Raw genomic sequence first — 25,387 nt, 5'->3', positions numbered from 1 at the left:
CAAGTTGTTGCTAAAATTGTATAGTTTTAGCTGCTAATGCTAATCGCCAGTTAGCTAATACGTTTACTGAGTCGGAGCAAACGTAACGAGCTAATACAGCCTGATACCAGTGCTGGTGTTGGCCTAAGTCATCATTGTTTTTGTGCAACAGTATCTTCTAAATCAAAGAGGAATAGGCGAAGCATGAAAATGTTAGCTATATGAAGTAGCTAAGAGAAAACATTTAATGTAGCTAGATTATAGGGTCCCCTAGGTAACACTGACCAACACTTTGGTTCCTACCCTGTCACAATAATTCCTGGGCTTTTTCATTCATTGTCATGTCAAACAACACTGTATTCAAAGTGCTCACTATTGTATTGTAACTATAGAATTTGAATAATCCATCTATTGCCTTGATTCCAACAGTGCACGCAAGTGTTTTGATCTAAATCGCAATTACAATGTTTTGGTAAATTTTAGATTTTTTTGGGGCACATATCGTGCAGCCCTATGTAGCAGTGTAGAAATGATCTCAAAGGAGTGCAGAAATTGATTAAAATGCTGAGTATTTAGTTTGATTTAACAATATTAAGCAATCAGAATGGAGAAAGCCCCATTGAAATCACTTAGTGGGGAATTCCGACCCGAGTTAAGCGCGTGTAAATTTAACAGAATTCCCTTTTTATGCACTTTTCTATCTATGCGTATTCTGACCTTAAACTTAAGCATGAGAATAGTCTGCTATTCACCCGCTTTTCGTTTGGGCTGAATATCAAAGAAATGGTTTGGCGGAGCTGCGTCTACAGATACTGTATTCTCACTGTGACATACTTCCAACATAATTCCACCACCTTTACGGACGATGAAACCTGTCAGTTTCATGTGGATTTTTTTTTTTTTATATAGAGAACACCATTCTCCATGCATTGTAATTGATAAAAGCAAATTGATAAGAGCTATTGATAAGAACTAGGTAAATGAGTAAGACGTTTAAATAAGGCATTTGTAAATATAAATTACAATTGTTTTAGATCTATTTTACCTTAACGATGAAGACAAATGTGAAACCAGTCATATGGCAGCAATTTCCACAATTAAGTTTATATGAAATGCTGGCCTTGGGATAACATTTGGAGACGCAAGCTATAGGCCTCTGCAGCCATGCGCAAATTACAGTATAGCAACAAACCTACAGAGTTGATTCATGATTTCTAGAATGTTTTAATTATACCCAGACTTTTCACTGTATTTTTTACAATTTGTATCGTGTTAAATAGCCACTATCAGTAGCCACTGTCAGGTATACCCGCATACATTTACAGTGCCTTCAGAAAGTAGGCTATAAAAAGGGCACCTCGAGGAAAACCTGGTTCAGGCTGCTTTCCAACACACTGGGAGACTAATTCACGTTTTAGCAGGACATTAACCTAAAACACAAGGCCAAATTGTCACGCCCTGACCTTAGAGATCCTTTAAATTCTCTATTTGGTAGGTCAGGGTGTGACTAGGGTGGGAAATCTATGTTTATATTTCTTTGTTGGCCGAGTATGGTTCCCAATCAGAGGCAGCTGTCTATCGTTGTCTCTGATTGGGGATCATACTTAGGCAGCCCTTTTCCCACCTTCAGTTGTGGGATCTTGTCTTTTGTGTTGCATGTGTTTGCACTCCTAGCTTTACGTTCGTTGTATTGTTTTTTGGTGGTACATTTAAAATTAAAGATAATGTACGCCTACCACGCTGCACGCTGGTCTTCATTGAACGACGGACGTAACACAAATCTACACTGGAGTTGCTTACCAAGATGACATTGAATGTTCCGGAGTGGCCTAGTTACAGTTTTTACTTAAAATCGGCTTGAAAATCTATGGCAAGATTTGAAAATGGCTGCCTAGCATAAACCAACTTGACAGAGCTTGAAGAATTTAAGAATAATGTGCAAATATTGTACAATCCAGGTGTGCAAAGCTCTTGCAATGTTTTTGATTCATCTGCAGTTTTCTCCTTTCACAGCCATTAAACTCTAACGGTTTTAAAGTCACCATTGTCCTCCTGGTGAAATCCCTGAGTGATTTCCTTCCTCTCTGTGAAGTGAGTTAGGAAGGACGCCTGTTTCTTTGTAGTGACTGGGTGTATGGATTAGGTTTGTCCCCGACCCCCAAAAATATTGGTTGACCGAACATAGTCTCTTCTTTCGACCAATCGATTGGTTGAAATTTTTAAATGTTAAACGTGTACTTTCCCATATATAGACACACACTTTGTGTTTTAATAAAATCAACTATATCTACTGAACTTGTCTGATGCTTTAAGCATGCTGTTTGATTAAATAATTAAGACCCACAAATGTCTCGAGGAAGCCAGAGATCAGGATGGCCTAACCAGAAGAAAAAAAACTTGTCTCCCCCCGTTGCACATTCTAAATACATTTAATTCAACCGCTGAAACGATTGTCAATAAGGTTTTCAGTACATTTATCTAAAGCCATCCCTTTGAATTTGCTGTACCTTTTTATTTATTTTATTTTCGACACTCACTAACGCTTCAGAATATTAGGGATCAATGAAAGAAAACCATGTAAATACACACGTTTGTCTCCTTTTCAGCACCAATTGGTAGATTTAAAATACATTGATCTTGATACTCTGATTGTTCAATCCATGAAATATTAGAAGGTGAGAAAGTTGTACAATAGGTTAGAACAAAAATAAGTTGATGTTGGCATGTGAACAATGCCGGAAATGCAAAACAAACTTTGTGCAAAACGAACTTCCAGAAGTAATCAAGGCACAAGTGATTTTTTCCCAATACTTTTGGTCCCTTAAAATGGGGGGGACTATGTACAAAAATTGCTGTAATTTCTAAACGGTTCACCCGATATGGATGAAAATACCCTAAAAGTAAGCCTGATAGTCTGCACTTTAACTTTCTTGTATCATTTCAATTCCAAAGTGCAGAGGCCAAACAACAATGTGTCACTGGCCCAATACTTTTGGAGCTCACTGTAATTAAAACATTCTAGAAATCATAAATAAACTCTATAGGTTTGGCGTTATACTGTCATTTGTGCATGGCTACAGAAGCCTATAGCTCGGTTCCACAAATTTCACCCCAAGTTATAAGGCCAGCATTTCATGAACTTCACTGTTGGAAAAGGTGATATGTTGATATGCTTCAGTTTGCTACCCTATGACTGGTTTCACATTTATTTAGATTTATTTACAATCCCCTTATCCAAACGGCTTACTAATTTACCTAGCTCTAATCAATAGTGCATGGAGAATGGTGTTATTTCTGTTGGATAAAAGACAGATGTTCCACTTGGAACTGACAAGTTGCTCGACGTTATTCATCGTGCGTAAAGGTAGTGGAATTATGAGGGAATTAGGTAGAGGTCAGAATACGGCGTATAAAGACACCTTTTCCACAACTTCATTTTTTGGATCTCCACCCCAAAATGAATAGCGTGTGAATAGCATGCTATTCTCATGCTTAAATTAAAGGTCAGAATATGCGCAGAGAGAAGTGCATAAAAAGGGAATTATGTTTAATTTACATGTGCTTAACTCGGGTTTGAATTCCACCCGTAGAATTTGTTGCCACCCTAAGGTCATGCACTAGTTATGAAGCACATTAATCAGGAATTCCTGGGGGGGTTTTTTACATTTCCAGAATTTTCTATATTGATCTGCTCACATTCCTCCTGGTTTGTTCATTTCATGTTTATTTCACTACTGTTTTAATTCTAAATGCAGATCGGCAGGGTTCATATTAAACTTGTCTTTAATTGTTGTGTGCCAGGATCGGGAGAGGAGGCCGTTTCGGCAGAAAGGGTGTTGCCATCAACATGGTGACTGAGGAGGACAAGCGCACACTCCGGGACATTGAGACGTTCTACAACACCACAGTAGAAGAGATGCCCATGAATGTGGCTGACCTGATCTAGAGTAGAGCACCCTGCCCCTGGCGCCCTGCCTGCTGGTGGTCTACATACCACTATTATCATCTCACTGTTCTCTAAAATCTCCCATTTCCTACCTATCACCCGCCTATATTCCCACCTATCCAAGCCTCTCCCGTGTACCCCAATTTTGCGCTCTTAAATGGGGTAGGGGAACCCCCGGTTTCCCTCCTTTTCCATGCCCTCTGCGGTCCCTCAGCTCAGCCCCACTCATTTGGTTCTCTATGGCTTAAAGGAAAGAGACCACCTCTCCTGCTAGCCTTGCATAATAAAAACCTAGAATTTTATGTTTACTTGGCCACAGACGAGGATCAGTACGTTTGCATTAGCAGCAGACTTCATGTCCTTATGATGTATACAAGGACCCCTTGGGACTCCATTTCAATAGGAAATGGTAACTTCTTTGGGGAATGGGGATTGCACTATGCAGTTGCAGTCTTTGTTATTTGCATTGGAGTTGTTATATTCTATCACTCTCCATTGCTGATATGCAGTATATTTTCTGCAGGAGAGTTTTTAAACAAACAAAGGATGACATTGTTTATAAAAAATAAAGAAAATCCTCCATGTGCCTCCTTGAAAGTAGAGCTATTCATTTGAACACTGTTAATGAGTGGTAAGACACAAAATATTGGTAGATATTTTGACTGAATATATAAAACTACCAATATTTAATTCTAAAGTGTATAATTTACATTTCACAAAGGTTGGCATTTTGGGGGAAGAAACTGAAGGTGTACAGAGGGGGCTATTGGGAGTTTTGCTTTGGGTGCAAAGACATTTAATGGACTACATGGAATGAAATCCCAGTATAACATTTTATTTATTTTCCACACCTTTTTTTATTCATTAGTTTGGTTTCATTTTACAAATTGGGGGAGGGGGGTGACTTCAATAAAGTTACCAAATAAATAATGCGTTTGTTTTGCCAGTTATTTATCATCTTATTATAATCAGTAGCTATGTTTCCATTAACTTGTCCAGTGATTTTTTGTTTGTTTGTCAACACTAACCAGGTTTCCATCCAACCTTATTATGCGAGTAAAAAATGTCATGACAGGCCTGATGGAAACAGAACATTTTCCGGTTAGCTTTCCAAATGCCGACAACAAAATACGCTAGACAAGGTGGGATCGTTTTGTGTCTACCAAATAACCATCATATTGAAGTAAACTTGGGTGTCACGTGATGACGTGTTGTCCTCCCACAACGACTCATCGTGAAAGCGTGCCGTTTATTAGGCTACATATGAAATAAATGACGATGAACTTCACAGGGTGGTAAAAGTGCAATGTGATGAGCTTGATGCTCCTCTCCAATATCGAAGGTCTTCATGGTGACATGATCATTGATGCTTGGCTGCCGTTTGACAAATAAAAATAATATTGGTCTGCCAGATTCCATCGATCCAGGCCAGAAGGATCCACCGGCTGTGGAACTCTTCTGATGAGTGCACCCGGAGGATAACTCGCAGCACGGTTGAGGAATCAGTGTTCAAGGGAACATGGCTGAAAGCCGGTGGGAGTGACACGGGGAGGGCCTCCCTCGAAGACAACTTAACCGGCTTAGTGACGACACGGCGCCTAATACCGTGCGATTGGAAGTAAGAGGAAATGCGGAAATGGATCAGCCTGGCAACTCAAGGTATAGGGCCTTTGGTAATGGCAGACCAGCAATACTTGGCTGGCTAATCCTTCCTCAGTGGGATTCAAGCAAGGACAGTACATCAAAGGGCTTAAGTTGAGGGCCAACATTTATCCCACCCCGGAGATGCTTGCAAGAGGAAGGCCAGAGATGGATTCCTCATGCAGGCGCTGTCCAGACACGAATCTTGTTCACACATCTTGGGTCGATGCCCATCGATCCAAGGAGCCTGCATAAATAGGCACAACAAGGTAATTGACCTATTAGTAACCGAAGCCGAAAGCAACGGATGGAACGTTATCAAGGAGATACGTTTCTTTTCCCAGAATGGGAAACTGAGGAAACCAGACTCGTGAAAAAAGCTGCAGCTTTGGTGGTCAATGTTACAGTGCCATACGAATTCGCCTTTGACACTCTTGAGTTGGCTAGATCTAAAAAGATCACGCACATCTCCATACTGCCCCAGAAATCCTAGAGAAGCTTCCGGGAGTCAACAAGGAAACATTTGGCTTCCCGGTAGGGACCAGGGCCATGTGGCCCACTCGTAACAACCAAGTGCTGCGACCCATGGGAGTATAGCAGTCCCGAAGGGCAGCCTTCGCAAAGCTGGTAAGCCAGAGAGTCCTGCTGTACTCCATAGATCTGCTCGAGGAAAAGGCTTTGAGTGACGAGGGTGCTTAAACCACCCGGGGCTACATCAGGTCAAGTGGGTTTGACATTCCTTGGTACTCCTGACAACGAAAACCCCAACCACGATTGGGAGATCACTTTGGCGGTCGTCAGAGCAAGGGGGCACTCTGACGATTGTGCAGGCCGAAGGGAGTACACAAGGGATGGCCTGGTAATGAAAGGCCTTCTCTTCCGCTCACAACACACAGCCACCCACACCCACACAGAGACGAACGCAAGGTAAGGTGCGAAGGGATGGAGCGGTAACAAGTATCACACACACACTCATATCGGCAAAGCTCAAACATTTTCTTATATTGTACCAGTCAAAGAATTTGGACACCTACTCATTCAAGGGTTTTTCTTTATTTTTACTATTTTCTACATTGTAGAATAATAGTGAAGACATCAAAACTATGAAATAATACATGTGGAATCATGTAGTAACCACTCTTTGACCTAATAGCAGCTTTGCACACTTGGAATTCTCTCAACCAGCTTCACCTGGAATGCTTTTCCAACAGCCTTGAAGGAGTTCCCACATATGCTGAGCACTTGTTGGCTGCTTTTCCTTCACTCTGCGGTCCAACTTATCCCAAACCATCTCAATTGGGTTGAGGTCAGGTGATTGTGGAGGCCAGGTCATATAATGCAGCACTCCATCACTCTCCTTCTTGGTCAAATAGCCCTTACACAGCCTGGAGGTGTTTTGGGTCATTGTCCTGTTGAAAAACAAAGTCCCACTAAGCGCAAACCAGATGGGATGGCGTATCGCTGCAGAATGTTGTGGTAGCCATGTTGGATAAGTGTGCCTTGAATTCTAAATAAATCAGACAGTGTCACCAGCAAAGCACCCCCACACAATCACACCACCTCCTCCATGCTTCACGGTGGGAACCACACATGCGGAGTTCACCCGTTCATCTATTCTGCGTCTCACAAAGACACGGTGGTTGGATCTAAAAATCTCATTTGGACTCATCTGACCAAAGTACAGATTTCCACCGGTCTAATGCCCATAGCTCGTGTTTCTTGGCCCAAGCAAGTCTCTTCTTCTTATTGGTGTCCTTTAGTAGTGGTTTCTTTGCAGCAATTTGACCATGAAGGCCTGATTCACGCAGGCTCCTCTGAACAGTTGATGTTGAGATGTGTCTGTTACTTGAACTCTGTGAAGCATTTCTTTGGGCTGCAATTTCTGAGGCTGGTAACTCTAATGAACTTATCCTCTGCAGCAAAGGTAACTCTGGGTCTTCCTTTACTGTGGCGGTCCTCATGAGAGCCAGTTTCATCATAGCGCTTGATGTTTTTTGTGACTGCACTTGAAGAAACTTTCAAAGTTCTTATAAATGTTCCGCATTGACTGACCTTCATGTCTTAAAGTTATGATGGACTTTCATTTATCTTTGCTTATTTGAGTTGTTCTTGCCATAATATGGATTTGGTCTTTTACCAAATAGGGCTATCTTCTGTATACCCGCCTGACTGATTGGCTCAAACGTATTAAAAGGGAAAGGAATTCCACAAATGTATGTTTTAACAAGGCACACCTGTTAATTGAAATGCATTCCAGGTGACTACCTCATGAAACTGGTTAAGAGAATGCCAAGAGTGTGCAAAGATGTCATCAAGGCAAATGGTGGATACTTTGAAGAATCTCAAATATAAAATATATTTAGATTTGTTTTTTGGTTACTACATGATTCCACATGTTATTTCATAGTTCTGATGTCTTCACTATTATTGTACAATGTATAAAATAGTAAAAATAAAGAAAAACCCTTGAATGAGTAGGTGTGTCCAAACTTTTGACTGGTACTGTGCGTCCTTACAATGGCCGAGGGCGCTACCATCCGATTCCCAGACGGATAATCCCTCTTATGTTGCCCTCAGGTGTCTCAGAGTGTCAGACGGAGACAAGCGGTAAGAAAACGGATGCCCAGCCCAGCTAAAGGACGACCGATAGCATTATCAGCCCCACTGTCAAGCTCTCTTCTCCATGTAAGTAGTGCGTAGCACATTGATGACTAAATCAAATCCAAATCAAATTTTATTGGTCACATACACGTTTAGCAGACATTAATGCGAGTGTAGCAAAATACTTGTGCTTCTAGTTCCCACAGTGCAGTAATATCTAACAAGTAATCTAACAATTCCCCAACAACTACCTAATACACACAAATCTAAAGGGGTCAATGAGAATATGTACATGTATGGATGAGCGATGTCCGAGCGGCATAGGCAAGGTGCAATAGATGGTCTAAAATACAGTATATACATATGATATGAGTAATGTAATATATGTAAACATTAAAGTGCCATTATTTAAAGGGGTATTGTTTAAAGTGACTAGTGATCCATTTATTAAAGTGGCCAGTGATGGGGTCTCAGTGTAGGCAGCAGCCTCGCTGAGTTAGTGATTGCTGTTTAGCAGTCTGATGGAATTGAGATAGAAGCTGTTTTTCAGTCTCTCGGTCCCAGCTTTGATGCATCTGTACTGACCTCGCCTTCTGGATGGTAGCGGTGTGAACAGGCAGTGGATCGGGTGATCTTGATGATCTTTTTGGCCTTCCTGTGACATCGGGTGCTGTAGGTGTCCTGGAGAGCAGGTAGTTTGGCCCCGGTGATGCGTTGTGCAGACCGCACCACCCTCTGGAGAGCCTTGCGGTTGAGGGCGGTGCAGCCCGACAGAATGCCCCGAATGCCCTTACCTCCTCCCTAGAAGGTCGACTGACGGTCAGTCTGCAAGTAGTCCAAAAAATGTATAATAGTCTACTTGGCCATGTGGCGCAACCGAATGACAAATTGATGATATTCAAAGGAGACGAGCCCCATTTCGCCAGCTCTCCTCATGTCAAGTTAAGAAATTAAATGAAGCAGGGTAAACGGCGGGTAATATGACTCTCTTGAGGTAGCCAAATGGTGACACACTGTTATAAAATGGCCAGTGGAGCGAAAGCTGGTCTCGTGTGTAATTTTTTTCATTCATAGAAGTCATATGTGATGAAAGTAATTGAGGTTTTAAGGAAGTATTTGTAATGTAAAACCGAATAACATTGATAAAAATAGACTAAGTCAAAAGGGCAACTTTCACTGGGGCTGGGGGGGGGGGTGTTCTTCCCCACATTCTGAAATATGCATTTTTGTCCCACCCAGTTTCATCATTGGAATGATATACAAAACGAGTTAACGGTGTGCTTTAGGTCCATGCGGATGCCTCCACGCGGTCAGGTAGGTTGTCCCTGGACCGTACCCATATCCGTAGCATCTCTACAAGGTGAACAGCCTCTGGCATGTTAGAACAAAGTATGTAAGGGAAGTCGGCAAGTCAGATCTAAAGGCTGGTTCGGTCGGGCTGGGGTGCGAAGCAGGGCTGGGCTCGAGCTGGGGAGAAGTCGCTCTGTTGCCCTCCTCTCGCAACCGTCGGAAGTTCGTCGTGCGGCCCGTCTCGCGGACTCTCGTGCATGGTCTCGCATGGGGCTGCGTGCGGAGGTCCGTCTGAGCAGTGACCCCAGGCGATGGCGGACCGGTGGGGGTTTGGTCCGGCGGTTGGCGGCGGCTACTCTGGACGCGTGCCAGGCCCTTCTCGTGGATCTCCCCAGCTACGGCGCTTGCCTGCCCCGTTCGCGCATGGGTCTCCAGCGGGTCACCTTAGCCGGCGCCTAGCAGCTGACTCAGAACTGGTGTGGACCAGGGGAATCCGACTGTTTAATTAAAACAAAGCATCGCGAAGGCCCGAGGTGGGTGTTGACTCGATGTGATTTTTGCCCAGTGCTCTGAATGTCAAAGTGAAGAAATTCAATGAAGCGTGGGTAAATGGTGGGAGTAACTATGACTCTCTTGAGGAGACCTTAGCCCAGGATGATAGTAAAAGGGGCAATAAGATACATTATAAGAAGGGGAACACATATATAAACATAAAAGACAGTTGCATGTCGGAGGGCCATCTTACAAAACAGGTCCACTAGATAGGGCCTTACCCTCTAGAGTTTGCAAGGACAGGGGCTTTAAGCTATGAGAAACTAACCGTGAGAGGCACACAGGCACGGCACATAGAATGCATCATTCTGGGGATAATAATTACCCTCATGGTGACTAGATTCGAAAGAGTGCAGGCCGAAGGGAGTAGACAAGGGGTTTATTAGATGAAGGCGGCTCGAACAAATCCCCGGCTCTGGCCAGGAGGAACAAAGGCGGTTGTCAGAGCATGAGGGCACTCTGACGACTGTGCAGGTCGAAGGGAGTAAACAAGGGATGGCACGGTAATGAAAGTGACTTCCGCTCACAACACACATACACCCATACTCACACATACAGTTGAAGTCAGAAGTTTACATACACCTTATTTCAGCTTTTATTTCTTTCATCACATTCCCAGTGGGTCAGAAGTTTACATACACTCGATTAGTATTTGGTAGCATTGCCTTTAAATTGTTTAACTTGGGTCAAACATTTCGGGTAGCCTTCCACAAGCTTCCCACAATAAGTTGGGTGAATTTTGGCCCATTTCTCCTGACAGAGCTGGTGTAACTGAGTCAGGTTTTCTAGGCCTCCTTGATCGCCACACGCTTTTTCAGTTCTGCCCACAAAGTTTCTATGGGATTGAGGTCAGGGCTTTGTGATGGCCACTCCAATACCTTGACTTTGCTGTCCTTAAACCATTTTGCCACAACTTTGGAAGTATGCTTGGGGTCATTGTCCATTTGGAAGACCCATTTGCGACCAAGCTTTAACTTCCTGACTGATGTCTTGAGATGTTGCTTCAATATATCCACATAATTTTCCTGCCTCATGATGCCATCTACTTTGTGAAGTGCACCAGTCCCTCCTGCAGCAAAGCACCTCCACAACATGATGCTGCCACCCCTGTGCTTCACGGTTGGGATGGTGTTCTTCGGCTTGCAAGCCTCCCCCTTTTTCTTCCAAACATAATGATGGTCATTATGTCCAAACAGTTCTATTTTTGTTTCATCAGACCGCAGGACATTTCTCCAAAAAGTACGATCTTGGTCCGCATGTGCAGTTGCAAACCGTAGTCTGGCTTTTTTATGGTGGTTTTGGAGCAGTGGCTTCTTCCTTGCTGAGTGACCTATGTCGATATAGGACTCGTTTAACTGTGGATATAGATATTTTTGTACCTGTTTCCTCCAGCATCTTCACAAGGTCATTTGCTGTTGTTCTGGGATTTATTTGCACTTTTCACACCAAAGTACATTAGCCTATCAGAAGCTTCTAAAGCCATGACATAATTTTCTGGAATTTTCCAAGCTGTTTAAAACCTGTTATGGCTTGATCCCGTTAGGTATGACGACAGCCAGTGAAAGTGCAGGGCGGCAAATTCAAAACAACAAAAATCTCATAATTAAAATTCCTCAAACATACAAGTATTATACACCATTTTAAAGCTTTACTTCTTGTTAATCCAGCCACAGTGTCTAATTTCAAAAATGCTTTATGGCGAAAGCAAACCATATGATTATGTTAGGTCAGCGTCTACACACACAAAAACACAGCCATTTTCCAGCCAAAGAGAGGAGTCACAAAAAGCAGAAATAGAGGGAAAATGAATCACTAACCTCTGATGATCTTTATCAGCTGACACTCATATGACTTCATGTTACACAATACATGTATGTTTTGTTCGATAAAGTTCATATTTATATCCAAAAATCTCAGTTTACATTGGCGCGTTATGTTCAGTAATCTTTTGCCTCCAAAAACATCCGGTGATTTTACAGAGAGCCACATCAATTTACAGAAATACTCATCTTAAATGTTGATGAAAATACAAGTGTTATACATGGAACTTTAAATAAACTTCTCCTTAATGCAACCGCTGTGTCAGATTTCAAAAAAGCTTTACCGAAAAAGCAATAATCTGAGTACACAGACACAAAAACATGCCATACAATATATCTGCCATGTTGGAGTCAACAATAGTCAGAAATAGCATTATAAATATTCACTTACCTTTGATGATCTTCATCAGAATGCACTCCCAGGAATTCCCGTTCCACAATAAATGTTTGTTTTGTTCGATAAAGTCCATCCTTTATGTCCAAATACCTACTTTTTGTTCGCGCCTTCAGTTCACAAATCCAAATTCAGGACGCGCATGTCAGACGAAAACTCACAAATTTCCATTACAGTTCGTAGAAACATGTCAAACAATGTATAGAATCAATCTTTAGGATGTTTTTATCGTAAATCCGCAATAAAGTTTCAACCGGAGAAATCCTTTGTCTTCAGAAATGCAATGGAACTGAGGTACCTCTCACGTGAGCGCGCATGCCTGAGGCTCATGCCCTGCTGGCAGTGTTCTGACTGTAGGAGCTCTTATTCATCACCACGTTACAGTAGAAGCCTCAAACAAGGTTCTAAAGAATGTTGGCATCTAGTGGAAGCCTTAGGAAGTGCAAAATGACCCCACAGACACTGTAGTTTGGATAGAGAATTAATTGAAGTCCAACAGACTTTCTCAGGTTTTTGCCTGCCATATGAGTTCTGTTATACTCACAGACATCATTCAAACCTTTTTAGAAACTTCAGAGTGTTTTCTATCAAAATATACTAATAATATGCATATCTTAGTTTCTGGGAGTGAGTAGCAGGCAGTTTACTCTGGGCACGTCAGTCATCCAAGCTACTCAATACTGCCACCATCCATAAGAAGTTAAAGGCACAGTCAACTTAGTGTATGTTAACTTCTGACCCACTGGAATTGTGATACCATGAATTATAAGTGAAATAATTTGTCTGTAAACAATTGTTGTAAAAATTACTTGTCATGCACAAAGTAGATGTTCTATCCGACTTGCCAAAACTATGGTTTGTTAACAAGAAATTTGTGGAGTGGTTGAAAAACGAGTTTTAATGACTCCAACCTAAGTGTATGTAAACTTCCGACTTCAACTGTATATGTACACTTGGTAAGGTGCGCGGGTACAGAACAGTAACAAGTATCACAAACACACACTCAAACCAGCAAAGCTCATGCTTCCATACATTGGCCGAGTGCGCTACCATCTGATTCCCAGCCAAGTAATCCCTCTTGTGTTGCTCTCAGGTGTCTCAGAGTGCTGGACAGACAAGCAGTAGGAAAAGGATGCCCACCCCAGCTGAAGGATGCCGGATAGTAGAGCTATTCCTTGGCTCTCTGTTCTCCTGGTAAGTAGTACGTGGCACATTGATGACTAGATAGGTCGACTGATGGCCAGTCTGTAAGCCGGAAAAGGGTCTACTTGACCATGTGGCTCAACCCGAATGACAAATTGATTATATTCAAAGGAGACAAGCGGTGCTCTTCATGTCAAAGTGAAGAAATTCAATGATGTGGGGGAAAACGGCAGGTAATATGACTCTTAGTGTAGCCAAATGGTGACACACTGCTCTAAAATGGCCAGTGGAGCGAAAGCTGGTCTCTGTCATTTTTTCATTCATAGAAGTCATATGGGATGGAAGTAATTGAAAGTTTTAAGAAAGTATTTGTCATGTAAAAACAAGTAACAATTAAAAAAAATGGACAGTCACAAAGCCAAAAAGTAATTGCTGTGGATTGGAGGGAAGATGGTCCCTGGACCTTTAGTTCATGCAAGTCAATATTGGGTTAAAGCTATTGAAGTGTAGGAACTATTTTAGACATACAATTATATAAAATGTATAGAAAAAAAGGTGTATTCATGAATGTATTATGGGTTGGAAGCTATTAAAGTTTTAAGGAAGTACATTTTAATTTATTGAAAAGCACCATAGTAAAAAATTATATATTACAGTTGACTTGAGAGTTTTATGTCATGTGATTGTTTTTCTAGGTTCCAATTGCAATTTTAAGATGGTCCCTGCCATAGAAATGACTGTAAATGGACTGAAAACAGAATGGAACCGAGAAAAGGGGTGTAGCTTGTTCACTATCATCAGGTGATTCAGAAAATGTCATTTATTTCATCCTGGCATATTCTGTTAAAGAGGTATTGATGAGCAAAGTCCGCATCTTTAATATAAAGCTAACTTTACCGCAGTCTCATGAAGGAAATTGGGTTGCCTGCTTCCACACCAGTTTCAAGTCCTGTGACCTGCACATTGAATTTAAGGAAATCATTTTTGTTTGATTCTGTTTTCTCTTTTAGGAGTATGATTATCCCTTCCAATTTAGGTTGCGCTTTTTCCAGGTCATGTAGTAGCACCTCTGTTGCATTGGCTGTCATGTCCAGACTTTCCACTTTAGTTGAAAAGGTATCCTCTTCAGCAGTGAGCACTGCCAATGATTCATTTAACATTTTTAGTGGTAAGTCAAGGGCAGAGGTAATCTCCTCATGAACAATCTCTTGTATAGTAGCGGACAGATCTTTCTGTTGTCTGGTGTTGAGAGCCTCCATGTTCCCACAGTTGAATTGTGGACAGACAAATTCTAACTGCTGGAGCATAATAGACCTGATAGTTATTTCTTGTCACACAATGAATGTCCCCACACCTTAATATTTTGTTTAGTATTAGGAAATAATACATTTTAGGGAATATGTCCATTAATTCATGGTAATTTGCAAAAGGAAGCCACGATAAGACCACACGTTTTAATGCGTGCCAACGGAACCGGATGTCAAAATTCAAACATATACACTACATGACCAAAAGTTTGTGGACACCTGCTCGTCGAACATCTCATTCCAAAGTCATGGGCATTAATAGGGAGTTGGTTCCCCCTTTGCTGCTATAACAACCTCCACTCTTCTGGGAAGGCTGTCCACTAGATGTTGGAACATTGCTGTGGGGACTTGCTTCCATTCAGCCACAAGAGCATTAGTGAGGTCGGGCACTGATGTTGGGCGATTAGGCCTGGCTCGCAGTTGGCGTTCCAATTCACCCCAAAGGTGTTCGATGGGGTTGAGGTCAGGGCTCTCCAGTCAAGTTCTTCCACACCAATCTCGAAAAACCATTTCTGTATGGACCTCGTTTTGTGCAAGGGGCATTGTCATGCTGAAACAGGAAAGGAAAGGGCGTTCCCCAAACTGTTGCCACAAAGTTGGAAGCACAGAATAATCTAGAATGTCCTTGTATGCTGTAGCGTTAAGATTTCCCTTCACTGGAACTAAGGGGCCTTGCCCGAACCATGAAAAACAACCCCAGACCATTATTCCTCATCCAGCAAACTACACAGTTAGCACTATGCATTGGGGCAGGTAGCGTTATCTTGGCATCCACCAAACCCAGATTCGTCCGTCGGGCTGCCAGATGGAGTGATTCATCACTCCAGAAAATGCGTCTCCACTGCTCGAAGAGTCCAATGGCGGTGAGATTTACACCACTCCAGCCGACGCTTGGTATTGCGCATGGTGATCTTAGGCTTGTGTGCGGCTGCTAGGCTATTCTACTGTCAATATTTGTCTATGGAGATTGCATGGCGATTTTATACACCTGTCAATAACGGGTGTGGCTGAAATAGCCAAATCCACTAATTTTAAGGGGTGTCCACATACTTTTGTATATATTGTGTATTTTGTGGAAAAGAGCTGTTGTATGTTTCTAAATGATGCATCATGCTGCCTTGTTGACAACATGACCGAGCGGTGCAGATTACTCTTCAATTTGAGAAGGGTGCTCCTCCCTCACTGTTTTTGCCCATTTACGTCACTGGCTATAGACCTGTGCACTGCAGTTCAGCTTAATCGATCTCCCTCAATATGACCCATATTAAGAGATGTAATGATCCTGTTTTTTGGAACATCCGAATGGTCATGCAGGGGGGATTTATTGCATAAATAGTGGGGCCATGAAAGAATTGCATTCTTGTCTTGTATAAACCCATATATTTTGTTTTCAGATGCATTCTCGGATTGTCTCTAGGACTAGGCAAATGTTGCACTGTGAGCTAATTTGGCTGCATTTACACAGGCAGCCAAATTCTGATCTTTTTCCACCAATTGGTATTTTGACCAATCAGATCAGCTCTTTTGACAATAATTTGGCAAAATTTCAGAATTAGTCTGCGTGCAAGCGTTTTAAGATTTCTGCTCAAACATAGTCAACAATATTGACGTTGTAGACTAGCTGAAACATAATGAAACAACAGCAACAATCATACAAACGTAGACTAGCTGAAATAATTGATGTACGTTTTTTACAGAAACAATGTAAAAAATAATTTCTACATTGGATTCTGCACTATGTAAGTGTGGATGTCTTTGATTTAATAAAAATGTTCAGCTTCTTTGGATATTTGCAGTTGAACTGATTTGATCACTACAGAGTGCACTTAATCACATTTGGTTCATTGAAATGCAAATGCAGTATGCTTGACCAGTACCATTTTAGGAATCGAATTTAGAATGTTACTGCTTGTTTGACATTACAAATCAGAGGAAAAACAAATGTATTATGACAATGGGGTTGTTGTACCTGTATCTGCCACCAGATGGATTCCAAATACTGTCCAATTTTGGGTGCCTTCCATCCAGTGCCTATCCTTCAGGCGTTTAGATTTTAAAACATAAATCGCTTTTTATGTTTAAATGCACCCACGAAAAAGAGAGATGGACCCAAGGGGGTAGATAAGTCAGAAAGACTTTGAACAACAGCTTTGTCTCAAGTGTCATTGATAAACCACTGAAGGTATTCGTGAGTTAGAATTTTTACAAATGTACATTGTTTGACTGGACTAGTTACTAATGGAGTTACTGACAGTCATAAAGTGGATCTGGTGAATAATTCCACGTTTTTCTGAAATTAGTTTCTAGTATATTTCTACAATTTGTATTATCTCAGCTGTGTGTCTTTATGTTTGTCCGGAATAGGCCTAAGTGCTCTTTAGAAATGTTGTAGGTCTATAGGCTACAGCCCCCTTTAAAGATCTCTCAGCGTGTCAATTGAACAAATCTACATGAATCAGAGTTATTAGAAGGTAACAGCATGTCAGCGTCCTATTTCTTAAGAAACGAATCCTCACCCTTTAAACTTTTACAGTTGAGAATGGCATCGAACAGCCTCTTGTCATTCTCACACATGGTTCCTGTTGTCATTTCATCACTTTTCCTTATGTTATTAAACGCAACCAACCTAGACCGATGTATACTTCTCTGGCTCAGTGTAGGTGGTCATTCCTGCAAATCCCCCCCCCCCCGCCGGTATCCATCCTTCACTATTTCTCTCACCAGGATTGGCCTCCCAACCGTGACCCCCCAACCCCCCACTGGCACCCCAATTGTTGGCAGGGCAATTGTGTGTGCGGGAGGCTCGTAAAGGGCCCTGCCTGGGTTCCCCTGCCCTGTGACGGATAGCTGGGAGACTGCAGGGCCCATTTACATGAGAAGAGCCGGAGGAGAGAGCGATGAATAGAGCGACTTTCAATCTGCTTGTCTCTGAGGACTTTCTCTTCCAACCACCAACCCCCCATCACCAACCCTTTGTTTGTGCTACTCTCTGTTTCTTGGCCTCCCTCTCTTTCTATCCTCTTTCTTCTCCTCAACCTCTCCACTTCATTTTCCTTTGCCTCAAATCTGTCATTGCCAATTTCTGTTTTTCTTATGTATATAATGCTAGAGGCTTTCAAATCTCACCCCCTCTGTCCTGTCGGTCTTTTATTTGCCCACTTTAATGTTGAATTGATTGTCACCACCACAACACCAGGAAACATAAATGTATTTCCTCTATTTCCCTTATCTTCTGCTCACAAAAAGAATGACCCTTGCACAATGGGAGAGGCATACTCCAAGTACAAATAGTAAAATAAGTTGCATAATGGCTATATTATCTTGGTCATTGGAACAAGTCCAAATAAATTGGATAATGGCTGTGTTATTGTGGTCATTGGAACTAGCTAGTCCAAATAGATTTGATAATGTATATATGATTGTGGACGTTCAGTCCAAATTAACAGATCAATCTCTCAACCAACCGAATCTCCCTGATGCTAAGGGGGACTGGGATTATTGTGCACATTGTGGTCTATTTAAGCAATAAGGCACCTCTGGGGTTTGTGGTATATGGCCAATATATCACGGCTAGGCTGTTCCCAGGCACGACGCAAAGCGGAGTCGTGGTATATTGGCCATATACCACAAACCCCAGAGGTGCCTTATTGCTATTATAAACTGGTTACCAACGGAATTCACCAGTTTATAGTTTTTGTTTTATTTGTCATTATCCCATTTGATTATATCACTCTAACATTCTACTTGTATCACTCTACTCAGTGCTTGAAGTGGACTGAAATAGTAGGTGCCAGCTAGTACACCAGTGGGCACCAGATCAATTCAAGCCCTGACTTAATCCTGCAAAGCATAATGAATGAGCTATTTACTGATGGATGGCTATGGGCAAACACCTAGCCCCCAGTGGAGGTGTAAAGTGGTGCCCATAGAAACTAGAAAAAGGTGTAATGGGTAGCTACTAGTAATATCACACCTAGTCTCATTTTAGAACCGCAGGGAGCTGCTACTGGATAGAGGAGGCATGGACCATGCATGAGCTATACTGTGAAATGGGTCATGTTTTGTTGACATACTTTCTCTCTGAAAACATAAGCCTACCAGGCTTTTGACAATGGAATCCAATGGAATGTACATTGTAATATGTTATTAGGTCGTTCATATATGCTACAGATGTCATTCTGACATTACATTGATTTGAAAAGCCTAAACGTATTTTGATTACTGTCAACAAGTGTCATTAATGTGGTGGCCAATATTATAGAGAAAGATCTGAAATAAAATAATGATATACCTTAAGTAAATAAGAATGATGAATCTGAAAATTTTAACTCGTTTTTTAAGTTTGTATTGGAGAGAGAATTGGGTGAGGGTTTCCCTGCCTTCTCCCTCCCTTGCCTTAAACATGTCTGTTGGCCAATGTTATGGAGAGAAGCCTGAAACAAAAGTATTCTTTATCTTAAATAAACAAGAACTATATAATAAATTGATCAAACTAAAGTTTGCGTTGCAGAGAGAGAAGGGGGGAGGGGGGGGGGGCTGCCTCCCTCCCTCCCTCCCTCCCACAGCGATTCCGCCTCTCTTCATATTCACTCAAGTGCATTCCAAATTCACCGCACCCCTTCTATAGTGATGTAAATGAGTGGGCTGGAGGGAGGGAAGTTAGGAGCAGATTTGCTTGTGAAGAAGTTTTATAATCACCAGCTACCAGTGGGATAGGGAGTTATTTCAAGAAGGAACTCTACAGCAGTATCCCTCTTCTCATTGTAGTTTAAAGTCGTGAGTTGGTAGCAGGATGTTTTTGCTCCGATTTTGTTTCCATCTCTGACAATTTGTTTTATTATTATTGTTTTCAACTTCTGCTTGGGATGCTTGGTTGACATTACACAGCCGGTGTAATTTTAAAACTCTGTTCAAACTTTGTATATTTCGTTTATGGTAAATATGTATAACATTATAGAGCACCAACTCAAGTCCTCTGTCCCTTCACATCATCCTGGAACAGGAATGCCACCTGCGAACGGAGTAGGGGGGCACGAGGGCGGCCACACAGGTTCCAAATTACCGACAATCCAACCTGACCCGATGGACAAAGTCAAGCGGCCCATGAATGCCTTCATGGTCTGGTCTCGCGGTGAGCGACGGAAAATGGCTCAGGAAAATCCCAAAATGCACAATTCTGAGATATCCAAACGGCTGGGTGTCGCGTGGAAATCTCTAACAGACGCCGAGAAAAGGCCCTTCATTGACGAGGCAAAGCGCCTCCGCGCGGTGCACATGAAGGATTATCCGGACTACAAATACAAGCCCCGTCGTAAAACCAAACCGATGCCGAAGAACAATACTCTAGCTGCCCAGTATCAGATGTCGGCCGGTAACCACCTGCTGAGTGCGTCCGCGGCTCAGGGACAAGTTGGAAACCCCAGAATGGACGCATATGGCTGGGGCCACACAGGGGGCTACACTGCGGCGATGCAGAGCGAGGCGCTCGGCTACAGCCAGCAGCTTCATCGCTATGACCTGTCAGCACTTCAGTATCAGTCCAGCATGGCCCAGGCCCAAGCCTACATGAATGGTGCCAACGCATACAGGTGAGTCTAGATTGTTACTTTTCTATGATTTGGCTGTCTACAGTTTATTCAGATATATTTTCTTTCCAATGTACCATTGGCAGTTATAGGCCTAAACTGTTTTTGGATATACAAAACCCATGGCCAAGTGGTTTTATTGGCACTAATAGTCTATACCCATCTTGTCAATTTATTTTTGGTCAGTGACCCCTTTGTGACTTTTTGAAATCAAATAGTTACCCTCATTAGTTTCTCAATTGATCGGTAACCCAATCTCCAATCTCTCTCCCAGCCCCATGTCCTACAACAGCAGCCCCCAGCAGGTCAGCCCAGTGATGTCCATGGTGAAGCAGCAGTCTGATAGCCACAGCATGTCCCCCTCCCCCACCGGGCCCCACAGCCCCCTCCAGCAGCACCACCACCAGGCCCACCAGCAGCACCAGACCCAGCGTGGTATCCAGGTCCAGGGAGACCATCTCAGGGACATGATCAGCATGTACATGCCTGGGGGAGATGCCTCAGAGGCCCAGAGAGGGTACTCCGTCTCTGCAGCAAACATCCAGCAGCATTACCTGGGAGGGTCAGCTCCACTCACCCACCTTTGAATTCCCTCTCACACACCTCTAAGCTGAACTCACTCACCAACTCGCACACCTCTGAACTGAGACATTATACTGATTCAATCAACCTTGTATCATGTTGGTTGAAGTGCTGTCGACTCCCCTCCTAACTCTTGTTGGTCCCTTATCCACATCTGACCTACAGGGTCTGACACTTATTGTGGAAGTCCAGAAAGATGGATGTTGGCAAACAACGGGATCTGACTTGATATGCTGGCATTGACTGGTGGCAGCCCAATGGGGTCAGTAAATGTGCAGGGACTGAAGAAAGAAAATAATATTCATTTTAATACAAAGATGAGATCACTCACTGACACAGACAATATTTTGTGACAAGATGATGATGTCGTCATCATTGGTCGTTGATTGGTTGCGTGGTTTCAGTGTACATTCCAGTTGTAATGCCTTGATGGTTATGAGTGATTCCAAACCCCAGATATTGTCCCATTCTGCTATTTCTCTAAACCCACCATCTAAAAGAGTATTAATGACTGCAATGGGAACTCGAAAAGTTGAAGTGGAAGTATGAAATTTTGTTTTGGTGAATTCTGAACAAAATGGCTTCGACATTGACAATCTCAAATGTTTCTCTCAGACAACTGCCATTTCTATATCCGTTCAGAAAATGAATTTACCTCTAAATGGGTCTACACCCTGTAATTTATATAAAAGTTAAACAGCAGTTGGTTTTGATTTCACAACTTTTTGAAACACAACTGAACCAATATTTGAGGATTTTGTTATTGTTTAGTTTAAATCGATGCTGCTTTTCTGAGGTTTAGGCCTTATTTACCGTTGTGAAATGTATTGAATGTTTTATTAATACCCTTATAGTAAGGGTATTGTTATTTCAAGTCACTTGACAAGAATGATGTAAAAAAAAAAAAAAGTAATAAAGTGTTATTATTTTTCTATTTTCTACTGTCACATAATGTGCCTATGATAAATTCTTAAAACTAACACCATTTACATAAAACATAACTAAAGTCTACCGATGCAACTATAGAATAAACTCAAGGCCTATATGATTTAACATGGAGATAGTCGAAACTTTCACCAGGCCTTTGCCCGCTTTTCTTTCCCAACAGAAAAGGAGAGTGGAAAGCCATCCAACTCCCGAGCATAATTACCCGTTTCGGTAAATCTCATTGTTCCCTCACTGCTTTAGAGCATGCAGGTGCACACAGTAAACCGTGGTTCTCAGCGTGTCTTATGGCTGGCTTTGTCCTCTTTTCTCTGGGTGCCCCATGGGGCAGAAAATTAGCGTTGCATTGAGTGCCCCTTCTTCCTTATCCCACAGTCCAGGCTTAACCCTTTCCCTGCCCCTCACCATTCTCATGGAAATCAGGTCTGCCATCACATCACTGACTGACTAGTCAAACTAGGCTAGGGAATGTCGTAGGGTAGGACATGGATTCATATTAACGGACCTCAACAAACTTTTGTGACAAAACTATTTCCTTAACTGAAGACAAAGTTAGATTTATTTAAAAAATAGTCTTAATTGGAGCAACTAGGAACATGTAAACTAACAGAGTGCGATTCTGCATGTAAGCTATACTCTTGGAGGAAGGGGGGTCCACTTTTCTGAAGAAATCTCTTAGCAACGAGCAGTCTTCCACAGGTTGTTGTTACCAAGGGATACCCCTGTCACCAAACTACCCCCTCCAGTTAAATGACTATGCCATTCCATAGACACTCTTGTCCTCTTGCATCATAGCAAAACACCTCAATCTACCCACCCAACATTTGTTTGTAGATGTAAAATTATGTAGGCCTAGACAGCACAATACAACAATTTTACAATATGCAATTGATAGTTAAACATTGATCTGTGAGTCTCGCAAACTGATGATGTTAAAACACAATGTGTGTGTAAGGGGTATACGGTTAAGATCTAGACAGAAGGCTTTCATATCTGCTCTCAATTTTTTTCTTCCCATTTGGTCTGTTCCTTCAAATTAGTGAAAAGTAGAAATTGTGCAAAAATATTGATTTTTAAAAGCCTGTTGTATTAAATTGCCTTTTAATATAAACCACATGGAAAATTCAATACATGTGATTTTTTATATGAATAAAGACTTGCTAAAGTGCCAAAATTCTGCATTTTGATATGTCCCTCTGTGCATCCTCTGATTTCTAGGAGGATTTTAACCCACTTAACACCAACATTTCACCATCAATGTAAAGCCCTAGTTATCCTGTTGCTTTGACATAGTCATTTCTGAAGATTATTTGTGTAATGTGATTAGTGATTCATTTTAAAGGTCAACCCTGTTACATGAACTGAACTCTCATTTTAACATGGTTAAATATTCCTCTTAAATGTATTTTACAAAAGAAGCTAATAGTGTTAAAGCAGGTGAGCTGGTTCTACTCTTATTTTTGGTGGTGTAAAACTGAGTGAGTCGAGCATAACACGTCAACCCTGTTACCCATAGACAGGCTAGAAATGTTTTAACAATGTGATTTTTTTTGTGAAGCTTGCATTCAATTGCCCTTCCCTGTTGCACACAACAAGCTTCCATTCCCCCTGTCACAAGGGGATTCATGGATGAAGTTGTCAACCCTGTTACTTTATTTGGTACTTAATAGACACTTATTATAGTACTTTTTTTAATTTAACTTCTTGAGATGGGATTTTTTTTTGATTAAGTTGAACATGTGCTATTTATGATAGTATATCCATATTAGGTGAAATAAAAGTGCTTTTTTTCACCAAGTTACACTACTTAAAGGGCACCTACTTGCTGGAACGACCCATTTAGTTTCAAATACTTGTTCAATTGGTTTTTTTTTCTCAATTTTCTTTGGGTTAGAGTGAGGGAATGAATAAAACTTGCAAAAGCAAGAACCACTTCCATGTGCATTGGGCAGACAAGGTAGTTTTACCCAAGTCATAATGAACAATGTTTTGGTGGCAGGCAGACAGCAGGTGAGTGCTATGAGTGGGCGTCTTCTTGCATTAGTAGAATGGCTGCCACGCTTCAGTGCCATGTCACAAGAGCGGGCTGGATCGGCAGCATATTTTACCACAACTGTGAACAGTCACCAAAGATCAGGGCTGTGCTCTGTCACGGGCGACAAGCTGGCATGGGCAGCCGTTTGTGTGTGTGTGGCCAGGGATATGCGTGATGGAGGAGATAGGGAAAGATGTTGTGTCTGGCTCCCACATAGTAATTCTTTGCCTCAGAAGTCATTAGCTGGTCAAAGCAAACAGTCATCTCCATGTTCTACAGAACAAGGTGAAAACACTCAAGCACGCCACAAAAATAGGTAAATTACACGTCAGATGGCAATCAACTGGCGACCGATGAGATGTGTCGTAGCAGTAGTAAATCAATTCCTATTACGTAAATGGTTTCAGAGAAAGCTGGTGACTGTCATGTTGACAAAATTTATGACGGTTCCGATTTTAGTGAGGAATAATGGTCTTTGGACCACCTGGAACGACGTACTCATGACAATCTCTTACCCCCAAAACGGGGCTGATTTTGTTCAAATGAATCTCTGACAATTATCTTCTACTACCCCCATTCTATAAGCATTGTAAGGTGTGTTTCCAGTGTAAACTCATTGCTCCCCTCCCACCACACTTTAGTTCTCACAGAGAGAGGGACCACCCTAAGGTTGGGCTGGACTGGTCTATCCAGTTCTCAGTCTCCCCATGACGTGCCACACCACACAAAGCCAACACATCGAGGTCAACAACTCACAATTCCCGCCCAAGAAACATGGCGTGGAGTTAGCACAGGTGTTCCTCAAATGAATGCACCGGTAAACCCACATTTTGTTCAGGCACGCAAACAGATCCTTTTTTTTTTTGTTGAGTTGATCCCTCCAAAAACTTTCACAGCACTCACCTAATTTCTTAGAAAGGCTGGCTGTGCTTAGATGTTCTTTTGTATACACATTTTCATGGAATTGTCTCTTCATTTAATTCTAACGCGTTACAGTCCTGAAAATTAAATATTATTTTGGAAACCCTAAATGAACAAAACGTGGACAAGTATTGGCCGCAGGGACATGGACACAAAGATCCTTAGATCAGAGCTGTGAAGGGTGAGTCTGTACACAGCACATCAAAAAGCAACGCAAAGGCATAGAAACTCACTGGCGCATTCATGCGTCAGAGAGATTGGAGACACATGAGCTTGTACAGGTAGATAAGGACAGGACAACACATTGGGCCTCAAGAGTTCCAGCAGATATGAGCCAGTCTAGATATGAAGCTTAACTTCAAATGAAGACCTCCCAAGATGACCTCCCCAGGTGAAAAAAATAACAATTTCCACAGCCTTCCACACAAACAAATAAGATCATTACATGTTTGCACCCACACAGTGACACTACCTTTCTCATTAAAGGCCTAGTGCAGTCAAAACCCTGATTTATATATATTTCCACACTATGAGGTTGGAATAATACTGTGAAAATGATGATAATGCCCTTTTAGTGTAAGAGCTGTTTGAATAGACTGCCTTACATTTCTGCCTGTTTTGGTGGGAGGGAGTTTTGGCCTTCTAT

At 42.0% G+C, this 25,387-nt stretch overlaps 2 protein-coding genes across 2 annotated transcripts in view; both read left to right on the top strand.

Annotated features, from left to right (window-relative positions):
• LOC106602896 (eukaryotic initiation factor 4A-I) overlaps window positions 1–4,855 on the top strand; it is a 54,736-nt gene extending 49,881 nt beyond the window's left edge. The window contains exon 11 of the mRNA XM_014195878.2: window positions 3,781–4,855. Within this exon, the coding sequence (XP_014051353.1) occupies window positions 3,781–3,925 (145 nt within the window). The 3' untranslated portion in view covers window positions 3,926–4,855. The remainder of the gene's footprint in view (window positions 1–3,780) is intronic.
• Window positions 4,856–19,353: 14,498 nt separating this feature from the next.
• LOC106602895 (transcription factor Sox-19a) lies at window positions 19,354–21,772 on the top strand. The gene is made up of 2 exons (XM_014195877.2): window positions 19,354–20,261; window positions 20,533–21,772. Exons 1-2 carry the CDS (start codon window positions 19,606–19,608, stop codon window positions 20,843–20,845), a joined length of 969 nt encoding a protein of 322 aa, XP_014051352.1. The 5' UTR covers window positions 19,354–19,605; the 3' UTR covers window positions 20,846–21,772.
• Window positions 21,773–25,387: the final 3,615 nt, after the last annotated feature.

Source organism: Salmo salar, chromosome ssa04 (assembly GCF_905237065.1).
Source record: "Salmo salar chromosome ssa04, Ssal_v3.1, whole genome shotgun sequence".
In the NCBI taxonomy this organism is placed as follows: domain Eukaryota; kingdom Metazoa; phylum Chordata; class Actinopteri; order Salmoniformes; family Salmonidae; genus Salmo; species Salmo salar.
The sequence above is the reverse complement of the archived record's forward strand: the minus strand, read 5'-3'. Positions and strand labels throughout refer to the sequence as shown.